At 36.2% G+C, this 19,129-nt stretch overlaps 2 protein-coding genes across 2 annotated transcripts; both read right to left on the minus strand.

The window, feature by feature from the left end:
- Nucleotides 1–1,944: 1,944 nt before the first annotated feature.
- On the minus strand, nt 1,945–13,746 carry LOC107870164 (serine/threonine-protein kinase VPS15). Its single transcript, XM_016716594.2, has 11 exons — nt 13,299–13,746; nt 11,325–11,447; nt 11,190–11,235; nt 10,920–11,080; nt 10,025–10,104; nt 7,195–7,300; nt 6,770–6,946; nt 3,523–6,687; nt 2,736–2,983; nt 2,554–2,653; nt 1,945–2,434 (listed from the first exon to the last, which is right to left on the minus strand). Exons 1-11 carry the CDS (start codon nt 13,569–13,571, stop codon nt 2,258–2,260), a joined length of 4,656 nt encoding a protein of 1,551 aa, XP_016572080.2. The 5' UTR covers nt 13,572–13,746; the 3' UTR covers nt 1,945–2,257.
- A 514-nt stretch (nt 13,747–14,260) lies between these two features.
- On the minus strand, nt 14,261–18,672 carry LOC107870162 (ras-related protein Rab11D). Its single transcript, XM_016716593.2, has 2 exons — nt 18,283–18,672; nt 14,261–14,982 (listed from the first exon to the last, which is right to left on the minus strand). Exons 1-2 carry the CDS (start codon nt 18,507–18,509, stop codon nt 14,541–14,543), a joined length of 669 nt encoding a protein of 222 aa, XP_016572079.1. The 5' UTR covers nt 18,510–18,672; the 3' UTR covers nt 14,261–14,540.
- Nucleotides 18,673–19,129: the final 457 nt, after the last annotated feature.

A 19,129-nucleotide genomic window follows, 5' to 3' on the forward strand; every position in this document is an offset into this window, starting at 1 on the left:
ATATATATATATATATATATATATATATATATATAATAATAATTGAAAACATATATAAATAGCATAATTTCCGGTCGAAAGGGATTCGGTGAACCCCTAATCATAAGGTGGCTCCGCCCCTAGTTCAATGTCTTCTCTATGCACATCAAAAGTAACTTGAAATGTTTTTGCATGAATTGTTCCTATATCGGGATGATCTTTAATTTTTGCTCTCACGCTCATGTAAGAAAAATGTGTGGGCAAAGTAACCTTAACTACGATCTTATTACGCAAGACAGACATTTTAGAGATGCTCGCTCTATGACATAAGTTCAGCAGAATCTAATTCGCAAGGCAAAATTTTTAAAAAACTGTCTAATCATAAGTTCAGCAGGCATAACTTGAGTTTTGGAGCATACGTTAAGTAGGCACTTGTACATCGAGGCGTAAGTTCAGTATTATGAACCTGTTAACGCATAATTTGTGCCATGGGACACAAGTATACAAATTTCTTTTTTTGAGAATCATATTTTTATCATCCTTTTTAGCTGACGAGTACCTTTTGTCTACCTTTTTGACTGATGTGACACCTTTGACGTGAGCCCCATTTTATATAATAAAGGTGCCACTTCACCACAAAAGGACGACAAAAATACGCTAAAATTGAATTCAGGAATAATAGGATCCCGTGAAGTTGAAGTGTGTCGTAGCAACTTTGGTCATAGTTCGAGGGGTACTAAATGCGTATCTCAAAACTAAACTTATGCCTTGAAACACAATTTATTTCTCAAGGCATACGTTCAGCAGTGTATGAACTTAAGGCATAATATTCTACAACTGAACTTATGCCTGTAAGGCGTAACCTGCCTTCCAATTTTCTTTTAGAAAAACATATTAGGGGTATTTTTTTTTTTTTACCTTGTAGCAAAAAATTCTCATAGCGCCAGGTAGATCAGTTTGAACAAATGCTGAAGTATGAACAATGGCCATAAACATACATTTACAAATTACAACAACGATATAAATTATAACCAAAAAATGATCTAATAGTAATCTAGATGGCGTCTAGTATGCAGCTCAGACTCTTCAAAAATGTTGCCAGGTGCGTGTCGAATCCTTCAAAAGCAATGCATTTGTGGAGAGATCTGGCACGGGTGCGACGATATTTTTGAAGAGTTCGAGCAACTTAGGTATCTACTAGAAATTAATACATTTGTTGTAATGACTCAGAAATCTATCTCGTAGAAAAGAAGTCATCTTCTATAGGGCTGGGCATTCGGTTTGTTTGGTTTGATAGTTTAATGTTAGTTCGATTTTTCGATTGACAAAAATGACAACCGTAACCAAACCGAAATAAATTCAGTTCGGTTCGATTTCTACAAATTTGATTTGGTTATTTCAGATTTTTATTTTGGTTTTAAAGATTAAAGTAGTAAACCTCTCTTTGTTATGACTGGACATTTAAAATTAATGATTTAAAAAAAAAAAATTCAAATCTATTTTTCATTCCCAGATATAAATAACTCAACATGGATGAAAGTAAATGATATATCCATAAGTTTAACATAATATTATGCATAAGTTTGCATAAACAGTCGGAACTCGGAAAAGTGGTCCCTGCCGAAAAGACCACAGTCGACACTGCACGCTGCAACCCCGGCTCAAGTGTTGTTGTACAAACGACGATCTCGCCGGCTGTCTATGGTTCGATCGATTTCGCTGGTGGTCTATGATTCGATCGATTGTTCAACTATTGGACTGATATATGTTGTTAATTCTATGTGGCGTGCTATTACTTATTAGGGTTGCTATTATATATTATATATTAAATATTATATATATATATATATATATAATAAAATATATATATATATATAATAAAATATATATATTATTAATTATTTATAGAATTTCAATTAATCGATTTATCCGAATCATTTTTTTGAAAAACCAAAACCCAAACCGTTTAATCGAATTTCAAAAATTAAAAACCGAAACCGATCCGAAATTAAAAGTTCGGCTTAAACCAAAATATGCCCGCCCTAATCTTCTGTACATTCTAATAAATCATTTTTGAAGAGTAAAGAGACTACATATATGTACACAATAATATATATACAACATGTCAAGGTTCCTCTGCATCCTAATTTTTTTTTTTTCCGGTTTCCGTATTCGCTGCATAGGGCCCATTCAGGGAAGCACTTCCTATCCAAGATTCGAACCCGAGACTATGGTTGAGAGACGAGCAGCCTCATCTGCACTACATTGTTTGGTGGTTTTACTTCCAAACCTTAACAGCTCCATCTCTGCTGCCTGATATCAGAAGTCTCTGATTTAGTTTTACGGAAGCCAAAGAGAGAATACAATCACGGTGACATCCCGCCGCATCAACAGCAGCAGCTCCAAGGATTGCCTTTGCCGTTAATCTGGTGGCCAAAGGTCTCCTCTTTGCCTCCTTTTACGATGAGCAAGCGCAAGATATTAGACATCCAATAATCATAAGACAGAAATTGTATGTCACAACTGTGAAGGGAAGAAGTGGCTCGGGCTTAATTTATACGATAATTCACATACCTGCACTATTTGTACGCCAAAGCTAGATTTTGTCTCATAAAAATCATCATTAGCTACTCCTTTTATAGATGGTCCGCAAACACAATAACTTCGTTCCGGACTGAAATATGCAATAGGATTGTTGAGTTATATATGGAAAAATTGGGCTAATTTAACATAGAGCTAGAGAAACAGTCTCGAACCTGCAATGGTCCCAACGACGTATTTTTAAGTCAGTACCCCCTGTTAACAAATCACCACCAGGTAATGGAAGCAATGCACGAATGCCAGAAAGGCGAGGTGGCGGTTCACTCAATTCGTCAACTCGGTACTTCGAACCAGTATTTCTTCTTAGATCTTGTTTAGGATTAGCCTTATTTGACGGCTTCGTTAAAGCCCAAGGTAAGTCGGAGTTCTCAGCCTCATTCTCATTGTTTGCTACCCTCAAGACCTGCAGAAAAAATATCAAAATTGCAAAAAGTTGGAAAAGTCACGAGAGTAGAAACATATATTGTAACTCATAGCGTTTCCCAAGAACACTGCTTCATCTTAAATGATAAATCAAAAAAGTCAAGCCTCCGTATTTTTTATATAGGACCATCATCAATGTAAATGAAATCTCAAATTCAGTAGTTACATCCAAGACAAACAATGCTAGCATGAATTTTTCAATATTAAAACATCAGCTACCACCAATTACAATGGGCTGACAAAGGACCTCATTATCCAAACACTTCCAGTAGAAAAGGAAAGAAAGCTGGAAGGCGCAGATAGAGATTCAGATACTGTACTCTTTCCTTTAAGGATCTCAAATCCCCAGACACGGTAGCCACTTTCAAGTATATCTACACAGGATACATCACATAAATCAAATAAAGGAAAATGGCAAGTTATATGGACTGAAAAAACTGACCGCATAAAGACAGTTATCATTAGGAACTAAAAGTATGTAAGTCGAGACTTCTTTTCTCAAGGAAAATTCCACATTACCTGATGGCAGCTCCCATTCTCTGCATTCCAGAGAGAGACTTCATTACAACCTGCTGCAACATAAACAAGGGGTCTTGCCGCTACAGACAATGAGGTACTAGGAGGAGGAAGAAAAAGAGACATTCTCTCGATTGGGCAGGCAAGAGAATATTGCCACGTGTTAACTGGCATGCAGAACCTCAAATCCCAAAGTGTAAGTACACCTCTTGAGGAACCTGATACAAACCAGTTTCCACAAGGCCCTGCAACTAGAGATGATATATAACCCTCTTTGGGATAAACTTTGGTGTTCCAGGCATGTGAACTTGTTCTGGTGTCCACCAGATGGAGCCCACAATTCTGAGTGCTGTACAAAATCATTTTTGAGGCACCAACATCTGAACAATAGTTCAAGAGGCTTGCAACAGCACCCTCTCCCACTTCATTCTTTTTCACATCAACAATACCAGAATACTTCTCGACAACATTACCGAGTCCTCGGGAGATATAATCAACAGAGAACATATGTATTGTTCCATCACATGCTCCGACAACAACTTGAGCAGAACCTTGGAGCACTGTAACACATAAAGCTCGGCTTCCATCTAAAGAATAAGTTAACCTTGACCTGAATGAGATATCCTTCTCCAGCTTTTTCGAATCCCAAACCTTAACAGTAGAATCGTCAGATGCGCTAACAAAAAAACTGTGGTCTGCTGAAATGGATATATCATTGACAGCAGAACGGTGCTCTTGGAGGTGAGCAACCAAAACCCCACGAGGCCTCCATCCTGAATCAGTAATCATAGATGTTCTGGCAAAAGATGACAAATCAGTTCTATCTGTTGCGGCTGTGTTGTCTTCCATTGTTAGGGAAGCCATTTTAGATGCGCCAGACCCAATGTCCTGAAACTTGTTATTCACATATGCCGTTTGATCAGCTTCCCTGTCTTCCACTTCATGTACAACTCTCCGCAACAGTGTGGAGCTATTGCCAATGCTTATTGAACCTGAGACAAGCTTAGGTGCTGGAACTGAATTTGCCAAGTTAAATGACTTGTTCACAGGATCCATCCAAGGCAAGGATGAAGAACCAAATCCAAATGGAGTATATGGAAATGGGGATTCAGAGGCTGCTGTACCAGTGCCTGCTGGTCTCTTGTTATCCTCCTTAAAATAGTACAAAGGAATGCCTTCAGGTGATTTATCAATAAAGCTGCTCATACCACTGACTTGTGGAGACACAAAGCCAGATAGCTGCAATTTTTCTGAAGGGAGGCGATCACCGCTATCCATTATGCTTGAAGGATCTTGTATTAAGCTACCCACAGCTTTCACCTTGGTTTGATTATCATCACAATCAGTAAAATCAATTGGTTTTGTTAAATCACTAGCAGATTTATAACCTGGAAAATCATGTTTTCTCCCAGACCAGTGTTTCATTCGATCCAACTCACTGCAACTTCTCTCAAGTAAATCTACAGCTTCCCATTGTTTTGACAAAGGTGGTGAATTGTACCATATCTTTCTTTGTCTGTCCAGCATATCTGAACTCTTTGCATTTTCAACAAGCTGATAGTAGAGTTCTTTTGAAACTGATGGCTTCAGGGACGAAAGTAGAGCTTTCTCTGAAGCTAGAGATGCTGGCTGCCTGCGAAGGAAGGGCTTTATTACTGGGACAAGAAAAACATAAGAATCAACTGCTCCTAAGCTCTCACTGCTTGAAGCAATAAAGGTGACAGCTGACCTCCTTACCCATTGGCTAGGGTAGCACAACAAATGGAAAGAATGGTCTATCATTTCAAGTAGGACCCTCTTGCGCAGAAAGCCACTTTTGCAGAGAATGGCCATGCAATCTAGTGCATTGACAATTACAGCCTCAGTTGTATCAGTCAATGCCTGCTCAATGTACGGCAAAAGATATTCTTCAACACTTCTTTGTCCAACAAAAAAACAGACATATATGATTTGCCCATAAAATACTGCCCTGAGCTGCTCATCTCTATCATTCAGAAAAGCAGGGAGAATGGGCAACAGGAAGTCATTACTTTGCCTTTGCCCAAAAAACCAGCAAAGGTTACCAATATCTTGCAAAAGTGCTCTCCTGATGTTTGGAGTTTGCTTTGGGCCCATCACGAGTTCTTGAATAACCTCAGCAACTGACTTCCTTAATTGACCAAGTTGTGTATCACTATTTAGACTCTGTGGCCGTACTGGTTGGCCTGAGGTCGACATAGATGAATTCTGGGATGAATTTGTTTCATTTAGAACACCTGCCTCACTCAAGCTTATTGAGTGAATCAGAAAACCATAAGCAGTTAGTGCAAGCTTTGATATATTGCTGGCATAACAAATCCTAACACTCTCCTCTGGGTCATCAGGAAGCATGGAAAGCATAGGGAGAATGTACTCGGGAAAAATTTTGGCATCGCTTGGAGGAAAATCTCTAACCAAAGGAAGAATATCACATAAAGTCTCTACAGCAGCACAACGAACAATTGCAGCTGGATCCGAAAGCATCGCTATCACATGTGGAAGTACTCGTTGCAACCGATCTTCGTCATCAATGTACAAGGAACAAGAGTTCAACAGTAATACAGCACCTCTCCTCATAAAAGGCAATTTGACATTACGTATGCAGGAACACAACAGTGAGGCTATCAGCACCATTCCTTCACAGCTCATTACATCTTCAGGAAGTGGTAAGAAAGGCATTCCAAAAGTGTCTGACTGATTATCATAGTCAGACATCAACAAAGTCAAATCTTCCATGGTGATCTTTTTTAATGGATGGTGACTTCTCTTGAAAGAAATGGAGCTGACTGGGATTTCTTCACCTGGTGATTGGATGTGACATTGTCTTTGCTTCTGAGAATCTGCTGTATTGGCTATACCTTCTAGCACTGGCTTCACAACAGAACATTGATTATTTTGTTTCACATCCCTGAGCAAAGTGTTCACGTTGCCAAGCAGATCAAAACGATCATGAGTTGAGCCCTTCTCCATCTCTTTTCTGTTGTTCGGTGAGCCCTTCACTGAATTCAGATTTCTATTCATATCATTCTCTTGATGTGTTTGACAGAGAGAAACTGAATGTGGACTCACAGCAGGGAAGTTCCTGTTACCAGGCTTATCATTCATCATTTGTCTAAGGATCTCATGAAAAGAGGTTTGGCATATCAGCACCTACAAAAGAGATGTGGCTACTGATTAAAAATGTTGAAGCGGGTGACCAACAGAAACAATAGCGGTAAACTTATAGTCCTACCCTTGCATCGGAATTAAGGGGATTCAACAAGGAATAGAAATTATGAAGGAATGGCGAGAAGTAGTTTGGGAACACAACTCCTGCATAGTTCTGCAGGTAGCTTTCAGCAGAACACCGTGACTCTGGGTCCAATTGAATCATATGAAGAATCATCTTCCGGATTCCTGAATCTGGAATCTGCATTTAAGATATATGAACAAGCATTTATCAGAAAAAAATTGCAAGAATTGATGAATAGAACACAAATAACTCTTAAGAAAGCTTTTTGATGTGTAACCTTAAATTAAAATAATTATAAGTCATGCTCCAAAACATCCAATCAAAGAATATAATTCAACAGCTTAAGGTGCTAAAATACCATAAGAAGGTATAAAGCAGAAAAATGCTAAGTTAAGACACTAAGAAAAAGGAAAAGAAAATGATACCTTTTCCAGAAGTTGACTGGGATCGTGTTGTCCTCTGCGATAAGCAAGCAGTTGAGATAATTCAAATAATGGCTGGCCCTCGAGGAAAAGCTCAGCAATAACACACCTGGTGCAATGTAGATAATGTTCAAATACTCAAACCCTTATTACATACATGTGTATTTCTTACTTTGGCAAATCCAATTATATATTTTAATCAGTTTAACTTACCATCGTGTTATGCATTATCTTACCTACAAGTGCCTCCATCTAATCCTTTTTCAGATATATTTTCTGTTTTTGTTTAAGTTCAGTAACCCCCTTTTCATGATAACTAGCAAATAAACCAAATTTCGGGCATAAATCCTCGGCCAAGTTATTTAGCGCAGCGGTTAAGGGATACAACATAATGCTTTGCATCAGTAAGTCCTATTTCTTCTCGTCAAGGACTTCAAAGTCCTATTATAACAAAATTTGCAAAAGATGTATTTCAATGTGCCAATATTTTATTTAAATACTGGTGAAAAAAACAAAATAATTATCTTAAATGATATTGGAATGATACAGATTAATGCTCTTATTAATAATATAACTCAGCTACACAAGAAAAGGATAATATAATTCAAGCTAGGGCAAAAAACAAAAGCCACTAAAATAGTCATACCTGATTTTATCATTTTAATTTAAGAGAATGCATGACATCACACTATTTAAACTAGATAACTAAAACAAGGTAAATTGAATGAGTTAATCTATTGAAAGGAGCAACCCTTTAAATTAAGGATGACTGATTATTGTTCTTGTTGTTATGGAAAACATCCTTAATTTTTTTAGCAAAACTAGTTTAGTAGGATGTCTTGCAGAGACAACAGGAAAATAGTTGACAATTATCTGGAGAACTAGCAAGTGTGGAACTGTTAATAGTATGGAAGGCGTACACAGTAACTGCCAGTAAAAATAGGGAGCGGAGCTTTGGTCCCTAAATGTTTGATATGACTCAAAAGTCTTAAGAGAAAAAGGATTTCTTTGCAACAATCATTGCTCTTATTGTAAAGCTAAAAGCAATTAGTGTTCTAATAGCTTCATCTCAAAAAACAAATAGTGTTCTAATTGTTACAGGAAACATCTTTAATTTTATAGTCTTGAATTATTTTCAACAACAACAGTCCCAGTGTATTCCCGAGGTCTGAGGAGGGTAAGATGTACGCAGTCCATACCACTACCTCCGCAGAAGTAGAGAGGCTGTTTCCGATAGACCCCCAGCTCAAGATAGAGAATAGTACACCAAGGTCATAATGAAACATGAAACCGGATGGATGACAAACGAAATACGAAATAAGAAATAATAAACATAAAATACAAAATAAATATTAGAGAAATATGAAAATAAGCGAAATACTAACAATTCGCAATAAGACATAAGAAAGAGGATACCCACCTAGTAGTAACCTACACTCCCAGACCAAAGACACCTACCACACCCAAACACTCCTGACTAGAGGCTCCTACTCAAGGACACAGACCTAGGGTTACTAACTCGGCTACACAAGCGCTCTCCTACCACCTTGCAATAACCCACACACTCACACTAGCCTTCTACCCTAATCCGCAACCTCCACACCTTCCTATCTAAGGTCATGTCCGAAGCTGCTCTATGTCATGTCTAATCACCTCTCTCCAGTATTTCTTCGGCCTACCTCTACTCCTCTTGAAGCCATCCGAAGCAAGCCTCTCGCACCTCCGAACTGGGGCATCCGTGCCCCTCCTCATCACATGCCCAAACCATCTCAACCTTCCATCTCGCATCTTTTCCTCCACCGAAGCCACTCTCACCTTTCTCCCGGATAATCTCATTCCGAACTCTATCCCCTCTAATAAGTCCACACATCCAACGCGACATTCTCATCTCCGCCACCTTCAATCTTTGAATGTGGGAGTTCTTGACTGACCAACACTCCGCTCCGTACAGCATGGCCGGACGGACTGCCACTCTGTAGAATTTGCCTTTAAGCTTAAAGGACACCTTCTTATCACACAACACCTCCCGAGGCGAGCCTCCACTTCATCCAACCTGCTCCAATACGCTTAGAGACATCCTCGTCAAGTTCATCTTGAATTATTTTCCTTTACAAAAAATAGTCGTGCACTGGTTTAAGTAAGATTTCTTGCTGATAACTAAATGGAAAATTATCTGGTTTTAATAACAACAACAACAACAAACCCAGTGAATTCCCACCAAGTGGGGTCTGGGGAGGGTAAAACGTACGCAGTCCATACTGCTACCTCCGAAAAAGTAGAGAGGTTGTTTCCGATAGACCCCCGGCTCAAGAGTGGTTTTAATAACACGTAGGATATATAAGGAAGTTGCTAGTAGAAGTATGGTGCTTTGGAGTTTGGTCACTAGAAAGTTTGATATGACTCAAAAGTCTTACAAAAGAAAAAGGATTTCTCCACGAGTCTTTTCTGTAGATTTTTCTGTTTGACGTGAAATCATTACAAAAAATAAAAAAGGCAAACTAATGAGCAATTCATAACTTTCCTAAATTTTCCGATTGCTATACATAATCTCGAATTAGCAAATTATAAGTGGCCATCATGCTGATACCAGTGCAAACATGGTAAATGCCACAACACAGATAAAGCTGGGGGAAGTCATCACATGACGAGTTGATATATAAAGTTTTTTAAAAAAAACTGGTAACTTTGAGTTGATATATAAACAATATGATAACATTCTAGAAGAAATTTTACTTCAGATGTCTTAATAATAAATTTAAAAGGAGAAAAAAGTAAAGAAAGAGTAAACTTTTAAGAGGCCACTCCAAAATAATGACTCAAGAGAAAATCTCACCCAACAGCAAAGATGTCCATAGATGGCTTCAAAGGAGCATCTTGTGCAACGTGTATCTCACCTCCATGCTCATAAAATCTCTGAAAATTAGTGACATTGATGCAAACATTACTTTGACAACATGGCGCATTATGCATAAGAATAACGTGTCTATTAAAGGGGGATATGGTGTGGGACAAGGATGCCTTTAGAAGAAACGTGCAGTTTTTTAATTTTCTTTTTTCTTATTTTTTGTTTTCCCTTCCTGTAAGGACACATGCAATTTTAGCATACTATTGGTTATTCAAGCTTATTGGTGTCTCCCAAAGTTCACTCTAATGCCTACACTCAACAGCTCTTGAACACACTTATCACCAATAAACCCTTTTTCTTGCTTAGTTTCTACTAACAAAACTACTACTCTAAATCTCTTTACAGCTATCCACTGAATATGCAGGTTAAGAATATTATAATCACAAACAGGTCAGTCTTTGAAATACGGCACAGTTTCTCCCCTTCAAAGTGGGAAATAGTTAATAAGTGGCTGTGTACGAACTGCAATTGGGCAGTGGAGCAAGTGAAGAGAAACTCTGACTGTCCGCACTGGTCATCTACATGCACAAGATAACTGTTTGCCATTGTTCAAACTTAGATACTATTGGAACTCACACATATCAATATATTTGATAATAGTACTTCAACTAAACATTAGAAATTCTGTTACGCGTAGTGTTCACTACTCACAGCAATCATAAATACTGGAGAGACACTTAGGATTCGAAACATCGTGGTTAGATATGCAACTTGTTCGCATGAAATTTCAGATCAAGCTTCCTCTTTGTATTAAGCCAACAAATAACTAAAAATTAGTTGGTTTTACTCATAGTAAACAACAAAGGGAAAAAATTAATCAAACCTCGGGTGCAAGATAACATCGCCTTCGTCCACCAGTATCAAAGAAGAAGGAAAAATCAGAAGGATCATCATGTGGAATATAGGTGGGTTTGAATGACGCAAAGTCTGCAAGATAAAGCCAGTTCCAAGACGTTACCAACACATTCTCACACTTGATATCACCTGCAACCAAGTTCATGCCAGTCTTTAAAAAGAGAAAAAATAAATGCCTGAGCCAGTGTAAGATTTTCCAGGTAATGATTCATTCATTTCATATCATGAGTCATCTTACCATGACACACTCCATGTTCATGACTCTGCTTCACTGCATAAAGCAACTGCAAAAGTAGCAGTACATGATATGACTATTTGCAACTCAATAAACTAGAATTATACCAATGGAGATTACAGAACAAGAAATATTTACCTGGAAAGCAAGCCATTTCTTCTCAACAAGACATAGGAAAGGTCGGGTACTAAGACGATCATGAAGATTGTTAAAGAAGTATTGTCTCAACAAATAAGCAGCTTTATCTGTTTCAAGCCAGAACTGCAACATTTGACATCAAGCAAAGACACAATATTTAGATTCCTGTTAAACTAATACTCCCTCCATCTCAATTTGTTTGCCTGATATTGACTTGACACGGAGTATAATAAAGTAAAGAAGACTTTCAAAATCTAGCGATCTTAAACTAAAGATATATAGAGTATAACAAAATGTCGTTTAATCTTGCAAAGAAAGTTGAAATTAATGAGCTGCCAAAAAAGGAAAGAGACATTCTTTTTGAACATACTAAAAACGAAAGTAAGCCAAACAAATTAAAAAGGAGGCAGTATGTCACTAATGTCTAATATAAGATCTTCCATCCACCTACTAGCTGGGAAAACAAAACAGAATGAGTGAAGGTCAAAAACATAACTAAAAGTATCCCGATTTTTCAAGTTCCATATCAGGTGCGTGAGTTTCATGCCTGAACTATCACCCACTATCTATCAAAACACACCTCAACTATCAATTATTCACTTTTCTACCTGAAATATCAACTGTCATACAGGTAGAAAAAGTGAATAATTGATAACTAAAGTTTGTTTTAACAAATAGTTGGTAATAGTAACTCGCACACCATCATTCAACTAGTAAAAGTTAGAAGTGAACAACTGATAATTAAAGTGTGTTAATTAAAGTCTGTTCTGATAAATAGTTGGTGATAGTAACTTGCACATTATCATTCAACTAGAAAAGTGAACAATTGATAATAGAAGCGTAATTTGATGAAATAGTTATGATAGTAACTTGCACACCAACATTCAACTAGCCTAATTGAACAATTGATAATTTAAGTGTATTTTAATAAATAATTGGTGATAATAATTCACACACCTAATAATTCACATTATGAAACTAGAAAAACCGAATCTTTAGCTACGTTTTTACCGTTAACCAGCGAAAAAAAAAATCAAATTTGAACTCAATTAGGAAAAAATATAATGAAAACATTGCAAATTTTTACATAACCTGGAAAGGCCAAACATGTGAATGATCAAGACAGTAAATACATCACGAAATATTACCATAATTCAGCAAGCAAAAGTGAACAATTGATAATTGAAGCACGTTTAATAAATAATTGGTTATACTAACTCGCACACCTAACAATTCAGCTATGAAACTCGAAAAATCGTAACTTACACACCTAATAATTAACCTACGAAACTTGAAAACCGGAAACTTTACGCGTATATTTGACCATAAATTCACAAAAAAACATCAAACTCGAGCTCAATCAGCCAAGAAAATCAACAAAACACTGCAAATTTTTACTTCTTTCAGCACTAAATTATACGTGAAATCTCCTCTCTTGAAATACACCTTAACAAGTACAAGTCCTTCATCAGTTTACACAAAATCGATTTCAAAAGTCGACCTCGGCCTAATACATCTGTCAGCACTAAATTATACGCAATAATAACTCACACACCTAATAATTCACCTACGAAACTCAATAAAAAACCTGGATATTTTATGCATATTTTTAACCATTTAACTCGCAAAAAATCAAATTTGAAGTAAATCAAGCAAAAAATCAACAAAAACAATGATAATTCAGCTATAAAACTCAAAAAACTCAGATACTTTCATATTTTTACCATTTAACTCACAAAAAAAATCAAATTCGAAGTAAATCAAGTGAAAAAAATCAACAAAAACACCTGATGATTCAGCTATAAAACTCAGAAAACCCGGATACTTTAAGCATATTTTTACCATTTAACTCGCAAAAAAATCAAATTCGAAGTAAATCAAGCTAAAAAATCAACAAAAACACCTGATAATTCAGCTATAAAACACGAAAATGGAGCAAAAAACTAATAAAACCACTGCAAATTTTTACTTAACCTGGAAAGGCCAAACATGCGGATGATCAAGTGAGGCAAATATATCTCTTATTTTCGATAAACGATGTTCATATTCACGTAAATCAATGAAATCTCCTCTCTTGAAATACACCTTAACAAGTACAAGTCCTTCATCATGTTTACACAAAATCGATTTCAAAAATCGACCTCGACCTAGTACTTCTTTCAGTACTAAATTATACGATGACGGTAAGTCGTGTAGGTAATACTCCATCGCTGATGCTTGCGTTGTTTTCGCGATCTTATTCCCCATGTTGTGCAAATTTTGGCACGAATTTCGAGGTTTCTTTAGGGTTCCAATGATCGGAGTTGGGAGGAGATCGTCGGAGTTCCGGCGAGGTGAAGAGGAAATTTAGGTTGAGTGTTGCCGGAGTTTTATCTGAGAGTAATAAGGAGGAATTTTGAGAAAGAAATTTGGATATTTTTGAGTGAAAAGACAAAAATATCCATATCTTTAATGTGCTGTTAAGGTTATTTTGGTATATTTAAAAGTGGAAATTTTTTTAATAAGATTTATAAAAATTTAAATATTTTGATTAATCACGCACAAATGGTTACTCTCGAAAAGTACTTCCACAAATGGTTACTCTCGAAAAGTACTTTCCCAAAGAGCATTTTTTACAATGAAGAAAAGATAAATACATCATCAAACTATAATAAATAATATATATATATCCACCGTCATAATTTAGGTACACATCATGTCATATATTTTTCATTTCATTAACAATAGAGACATACATGCATACAAAATATGACGAAAAATATATACATACTATTTATCATAATTCGAGCATATTTGTCCCATTTCCATTTTGACAAAAAAAACTTTTCAAAATAAACTTATTTCTCGAAAGTTTTCAAAGTCACATTTTGCTCATCTTATTTTTTTGGCCTGAAGAATTCCAATCATACATTTAGATCATTTACAACCCAATAAAATTGAATATGAATTTAACTACATACATATTATAAAACATGTAAAAGCACATATACTCTTTTGCTATTGTCCAGAGTCCTCACTCCACACAGAGAACGATCTAAGCATTTCCTTTCATATAAAAAATCACAAAAACAAAATGAATTTACAACAAAATATACGAGATTTTCAAGAATTACGCGCATATCAGGAGCTACAGTGCACTAGAAAATTTGAGACCTTAATACTCTCGTAACAATTGTCACCTAAAAAAGAGTGAATGAAGCGCCGAATTTGGATATCTTAAGATGTACAACATGCTTTCTTTTCTGGGATGACTTGTGCAGGACCAGGAACAAGAATCTTCTTCCCAGATAAAGATGCAGGATTCCCATTAGACGGATTCTCATCGGTAGCAAGAGTCTTCTTGTTTACGATGTTGAAGATCTCTGTCAACACAGTCGAGAATGCATCCTCTACGTTTGTCGCTTCCAATGCAGAAGTCTCTAAGAAGAACAGTCCTTCCTTCTGAGCAAATTCCTTAGCATCCTCGGTTGGGACAGCTCGTTGGTCTTCGAGATCTGTTTTGTTTCCGATCAGCATGATAACGATATTCCTATCAGCATGTGCACGCAACTCTTCAAGCCAACGGGGTATGTGATCAAATGTTTGGCGTTTTGTTATGTCATAAACCAACATAGCTCCAACGGCTCCCCTATAGTATGCACTTGTGACAGCTCTATATCTGAAAATAACAAGAAATCAATTAGATCAGTCGTGAAATTGTTCAGTTTCTACTCCGCTGATCGAGTCTAAAAGCGGTCTTAGACGAGGAAAAGCGTTCAATGTGGAGAATCAAGCTATTCAAATACCGATTGTGATATCAGTGCAGGGAAACACCAATGCTTGGTAACAAGTATTTATAAGCTAAGCTGCGCTGACTCTTTACTTTTGATGCCGCAACCGTGTCGGTTTCTCCAAAAATACACTACTTTTGGTGAATCCGACACGCACCCGCTGACATTTTTGAAGAGTCCGAGCAACATAGTTTATAAGAGCTGGTGAGAATCCATAAGGTCATACTTAAATACTCAACTCTAATAGACCACTTGGCGGTGCTACTAACTCCAACAGATCGTTTAGCAGCTGCAGCACTTTTACAACAGTAATTTGATAGAAACGTAGATGATGTTTTCTTTTGAATAAATATGGTATCGATAGCAGGCATACAAAATACGTTGCACAATAATAAGTAGGAAGCAAATAGCAACCAGAAAAGCTTTCTTGTCCAGCGATATGATACTTGAACAATTATATTTCACAGCTATTTACAAATTCACTAATATACATTTCTTGATAGGTAATTTTACAAAAGATTTGAGTTACAAAACGGCAGAGATATTTCACATTATAGTGAAGAGAAAAACAACCTAATAGTTCCAAGAAAACAAAAAACAGTACAAGGCAATCTATCAACCTGATCGACAACATCCACACAGATACTTTTCGCATTCAAAAGTAGATCAAACTATTAATAGACCAAGGAACGCATTTGACAATTCTGTTTATGGTTCATAATCTTGAGAATGTACAACACTTACCATACAACAACAACAACAACATATCCTGCGTATCTTGTGGGATCTGGGGAGGGTAAAGTGTGCGCAGTCCATACCACTACCTCATACACTTACTGTACACAAAGGAAAACTAGGACTGAGCCTACCCAACTCAGACAGTTCAACTGATTCGTCAAAAACTTGCCTAAGTCTACTCAACTTGGTTAAATATTGTTGTTGATTCAAAACGATATTTTACCATATGATTCTACTCATAACACGTGGCTGTTCAATTTTTAACCAATTCTAAAAGATAAAATTATTGTTACAGTTACATTTATGTAAGAGATAACTAAGTAATGACAACTGAAAACCAAATATAATACTTTTAGGGGTCGTTTGGTATGAGAGATAGGGGATAGTAGTCTCAAGATAACTGCATGGTTAGGGGTATTAGTTAGTCCCGTGATTATTTAATCCACCATTTGTACTACAACTCCATATATATGGTGCGATAACGAATCTCATGAGATAACTCTGTCTATCACATCCTTCAAACCAAACAACCCTCTTAGAAAGTTATATATTTATGCCCTTTAGTAGTCAAAAGAAAGTTGTGATTCTAATGAGTGTCTTCTATAATAGATAAATGAGTGTCTTAAATTTGGAGTTGGACTAACTACTTGCTTTAGCTCACTTCTTCTCATCAATTTGAGTGAGTTTTGAGAAGAGACGTGTTGACATCCAATTTGTCCCACCTTTCATCCAATTTATTTATTTGCGATTCTAATACCTTTCATAACATAAGAACACCTTTTTTTTATTCTATTACAATTAAAATCTTTAAATATCATCGTTATACATATTATTAATATAATTTACACATTTTTTAATCCCCTTGTCAAAATTTCTTGCTCTGCCACTCTTTCATGTTCAAAATTATTCCCAAATGTTCTTTCTCAAAAAAGATTATTTCTAAAAGTTTGATCTTCTACTACTAATCCCTCCAATTTTTTTGGTGGAAGGGAGAGTAGTAATACAAATGATTCAAGTTATATACGCCGACAATGTAATGACTTTTTTTATTAACAGCGGTATCTTGTTCCCCTTGCGTAACGCGATTGATTCCACGGGATATCAACCACCTCACACCAGCAACACAACTAATTACACGAGATACCTGCCACCTCCCACCAATAGCCAGGTAACTCTGTCCATCAAGGCTAGGACATGACATACCGTAAGAAATGACCTAGTGTTTTTTTCTCCACTAGGACTTGGACTTGATACCTCGTGGTTCTCAACCACTTCATTTACCACTAGGTCAAACACTTACATGCAGATTACAGCAGTTTACATAACATTTATTCTAGTTTATCAATCAATACTATTTAAATACAGTTAATCAAAATTAAGTAACATTCAAGTAGTTAATTGATTTAAGCAAACTTAAAACATTATGCAAACAAGGAATAACTGAGTTTGAAGTACCACACCAAGAATCAAAGAACAACAACATACCCAGCGTAGTCCCACAAGTGGAGTCCGGAGAGGTATAGTTTACAAAGACCTTACCTCTGATATACCTGCCGCTCAAGACAAAAATACTCTAAAAAAGACATGATAAAAGTACAAGAAACAATAGAAAGTACTAACAAAAACAACATATAATAGCAAAATAGTACTCCCTCCATTCCTATTTACTTATCACATTTTTAAGTCGCACACCCTTTAAGAAAAACATTAACTAGAAGGTAATTTGACTAAATTATCATTATGTATTACTCTTCTTTATTTAATGCTTATTTTTTTTTTCACTATATTATTATCCCTCTATATGAGAGGGAGGTGATCAGGCATGACATAAAGAGGTTACAACTTACAAAGGGCATAACCCTTGATAGGAAGGTATGGAGACGCGAATTAGGATAGAGTGTTAGCGGATAGGAATGTGTCCGTAGTAGTAGGGAGGAGTGCTTTGTTTGTATCTGAGCCTGTAGTTTCTTGTAGTTTTTTGTTCGTAGTGTTCTGATGATGTTTGTGATATCGAATAGATAGTTTATAATATTACTGTGTGGATGTCTTGTTTCTTTTATTATCTAAAAGTGTGTTATCCCATTTTGATATTTATTTTTATGTTTTTTATTTGTTATACTGTTATTTGTCCGTAGCAGGTGGTCTATCAAAAACAACCTCTCTACTTCAGTGGTACAGACTGTGTACACTTAACTCTCTCAGGTGGTCTATCAAAAACAAACTCTCTACTTCGGTGGTACAGACTGTGTACACTTTACCCTCTCCAGTCCCGAAGTTTGTAGCCAAAGATAGAAAACAACAACTTGTGTCTTGATATTCAAGTATTATGGAATATCTCTTTTTAGTAAGAACGACGGACTACTACAACAAAACAAATACTATACTCGAACTACACGAACAACAGATAGTAACACAAATCGAAGAGTAAAAAGGTAAAAATAAAATAATACCGTTCTTGACCAGCAGTATCCCAGATCTGAGCTTTAACAGACTTATGTTGTATAACAAGTGTTCTTGTCTGGAATTCAACACCAATAGTTGCTTTTGAATCTAGACTAAATTCATTACGTGAAAATCTAGCTAGTATTTGTGATTTCCCTACTGCTGAATCACCAATCAACACTATTTTGAATACATAATCTACTTTCTGGCTCGAATCCCCATAACCACTTGCCATTGAAACAACTTTACAAAAATGGAAGAAAGAGGGCGTGGGGGTTGGGGGAAATAGAGGAGAAGTAGATCTTTGTTTAGTCTTTGCTAGGATCTTAATAGTCTACCGCTGTCTTTATTCTTTTCCTTTTTTTACTCGCTAGTCCCTACATATTCAATGAAATAATTTATTTATATTACAAAATAGGTTTATATATGCTATTAATTATTAATGGTGATTTTTCAAAAATAATTTTGCCACGTGTCATATTACTAGAGGTCCATATCAATAATTAAAATAATGGAAAAAAGGCTCAGATATGCAATCAAACTATCAAAAATGATTCATTTATGTCATCCTTTAAAAGTTTATCTCGTTTATTTTATTATTCTTATAAAACAAGTTCATCTATTCCATTACTTGTTAACGATGATTTTTCAAAAATAGTTTTACCACGCGTCGTCTTACTAGAGGTCCACGACATTAATTAAAATTATGTGATTATCCTAATTAATTTAACTAAACAACTAAATATATTTTGAGATATTCTTAGGCCAAGCTCCAATAACTGTAAAAACAAGTGAGGTCTAAAATAGTCTTTTTCCAAGCCTTACAAACCATAAAATGACTAGTTAATCATTCTT

Source organism: Capsicum annuum, chromosome 5 (genome assembly GCF_002878395.1).
Source record: "Capsicum annuum cultivar UCD-10X-F1 chromosome 5, UCD10Xv1.1, whole genome shotgun sequence".
Taxonomy (NCBI): Eukaryota; Viridiplantae; Streptophyta; class Magnoliopsida; order Solanales; family Solanaceae; genus Capsicum; species Capsicum annuum.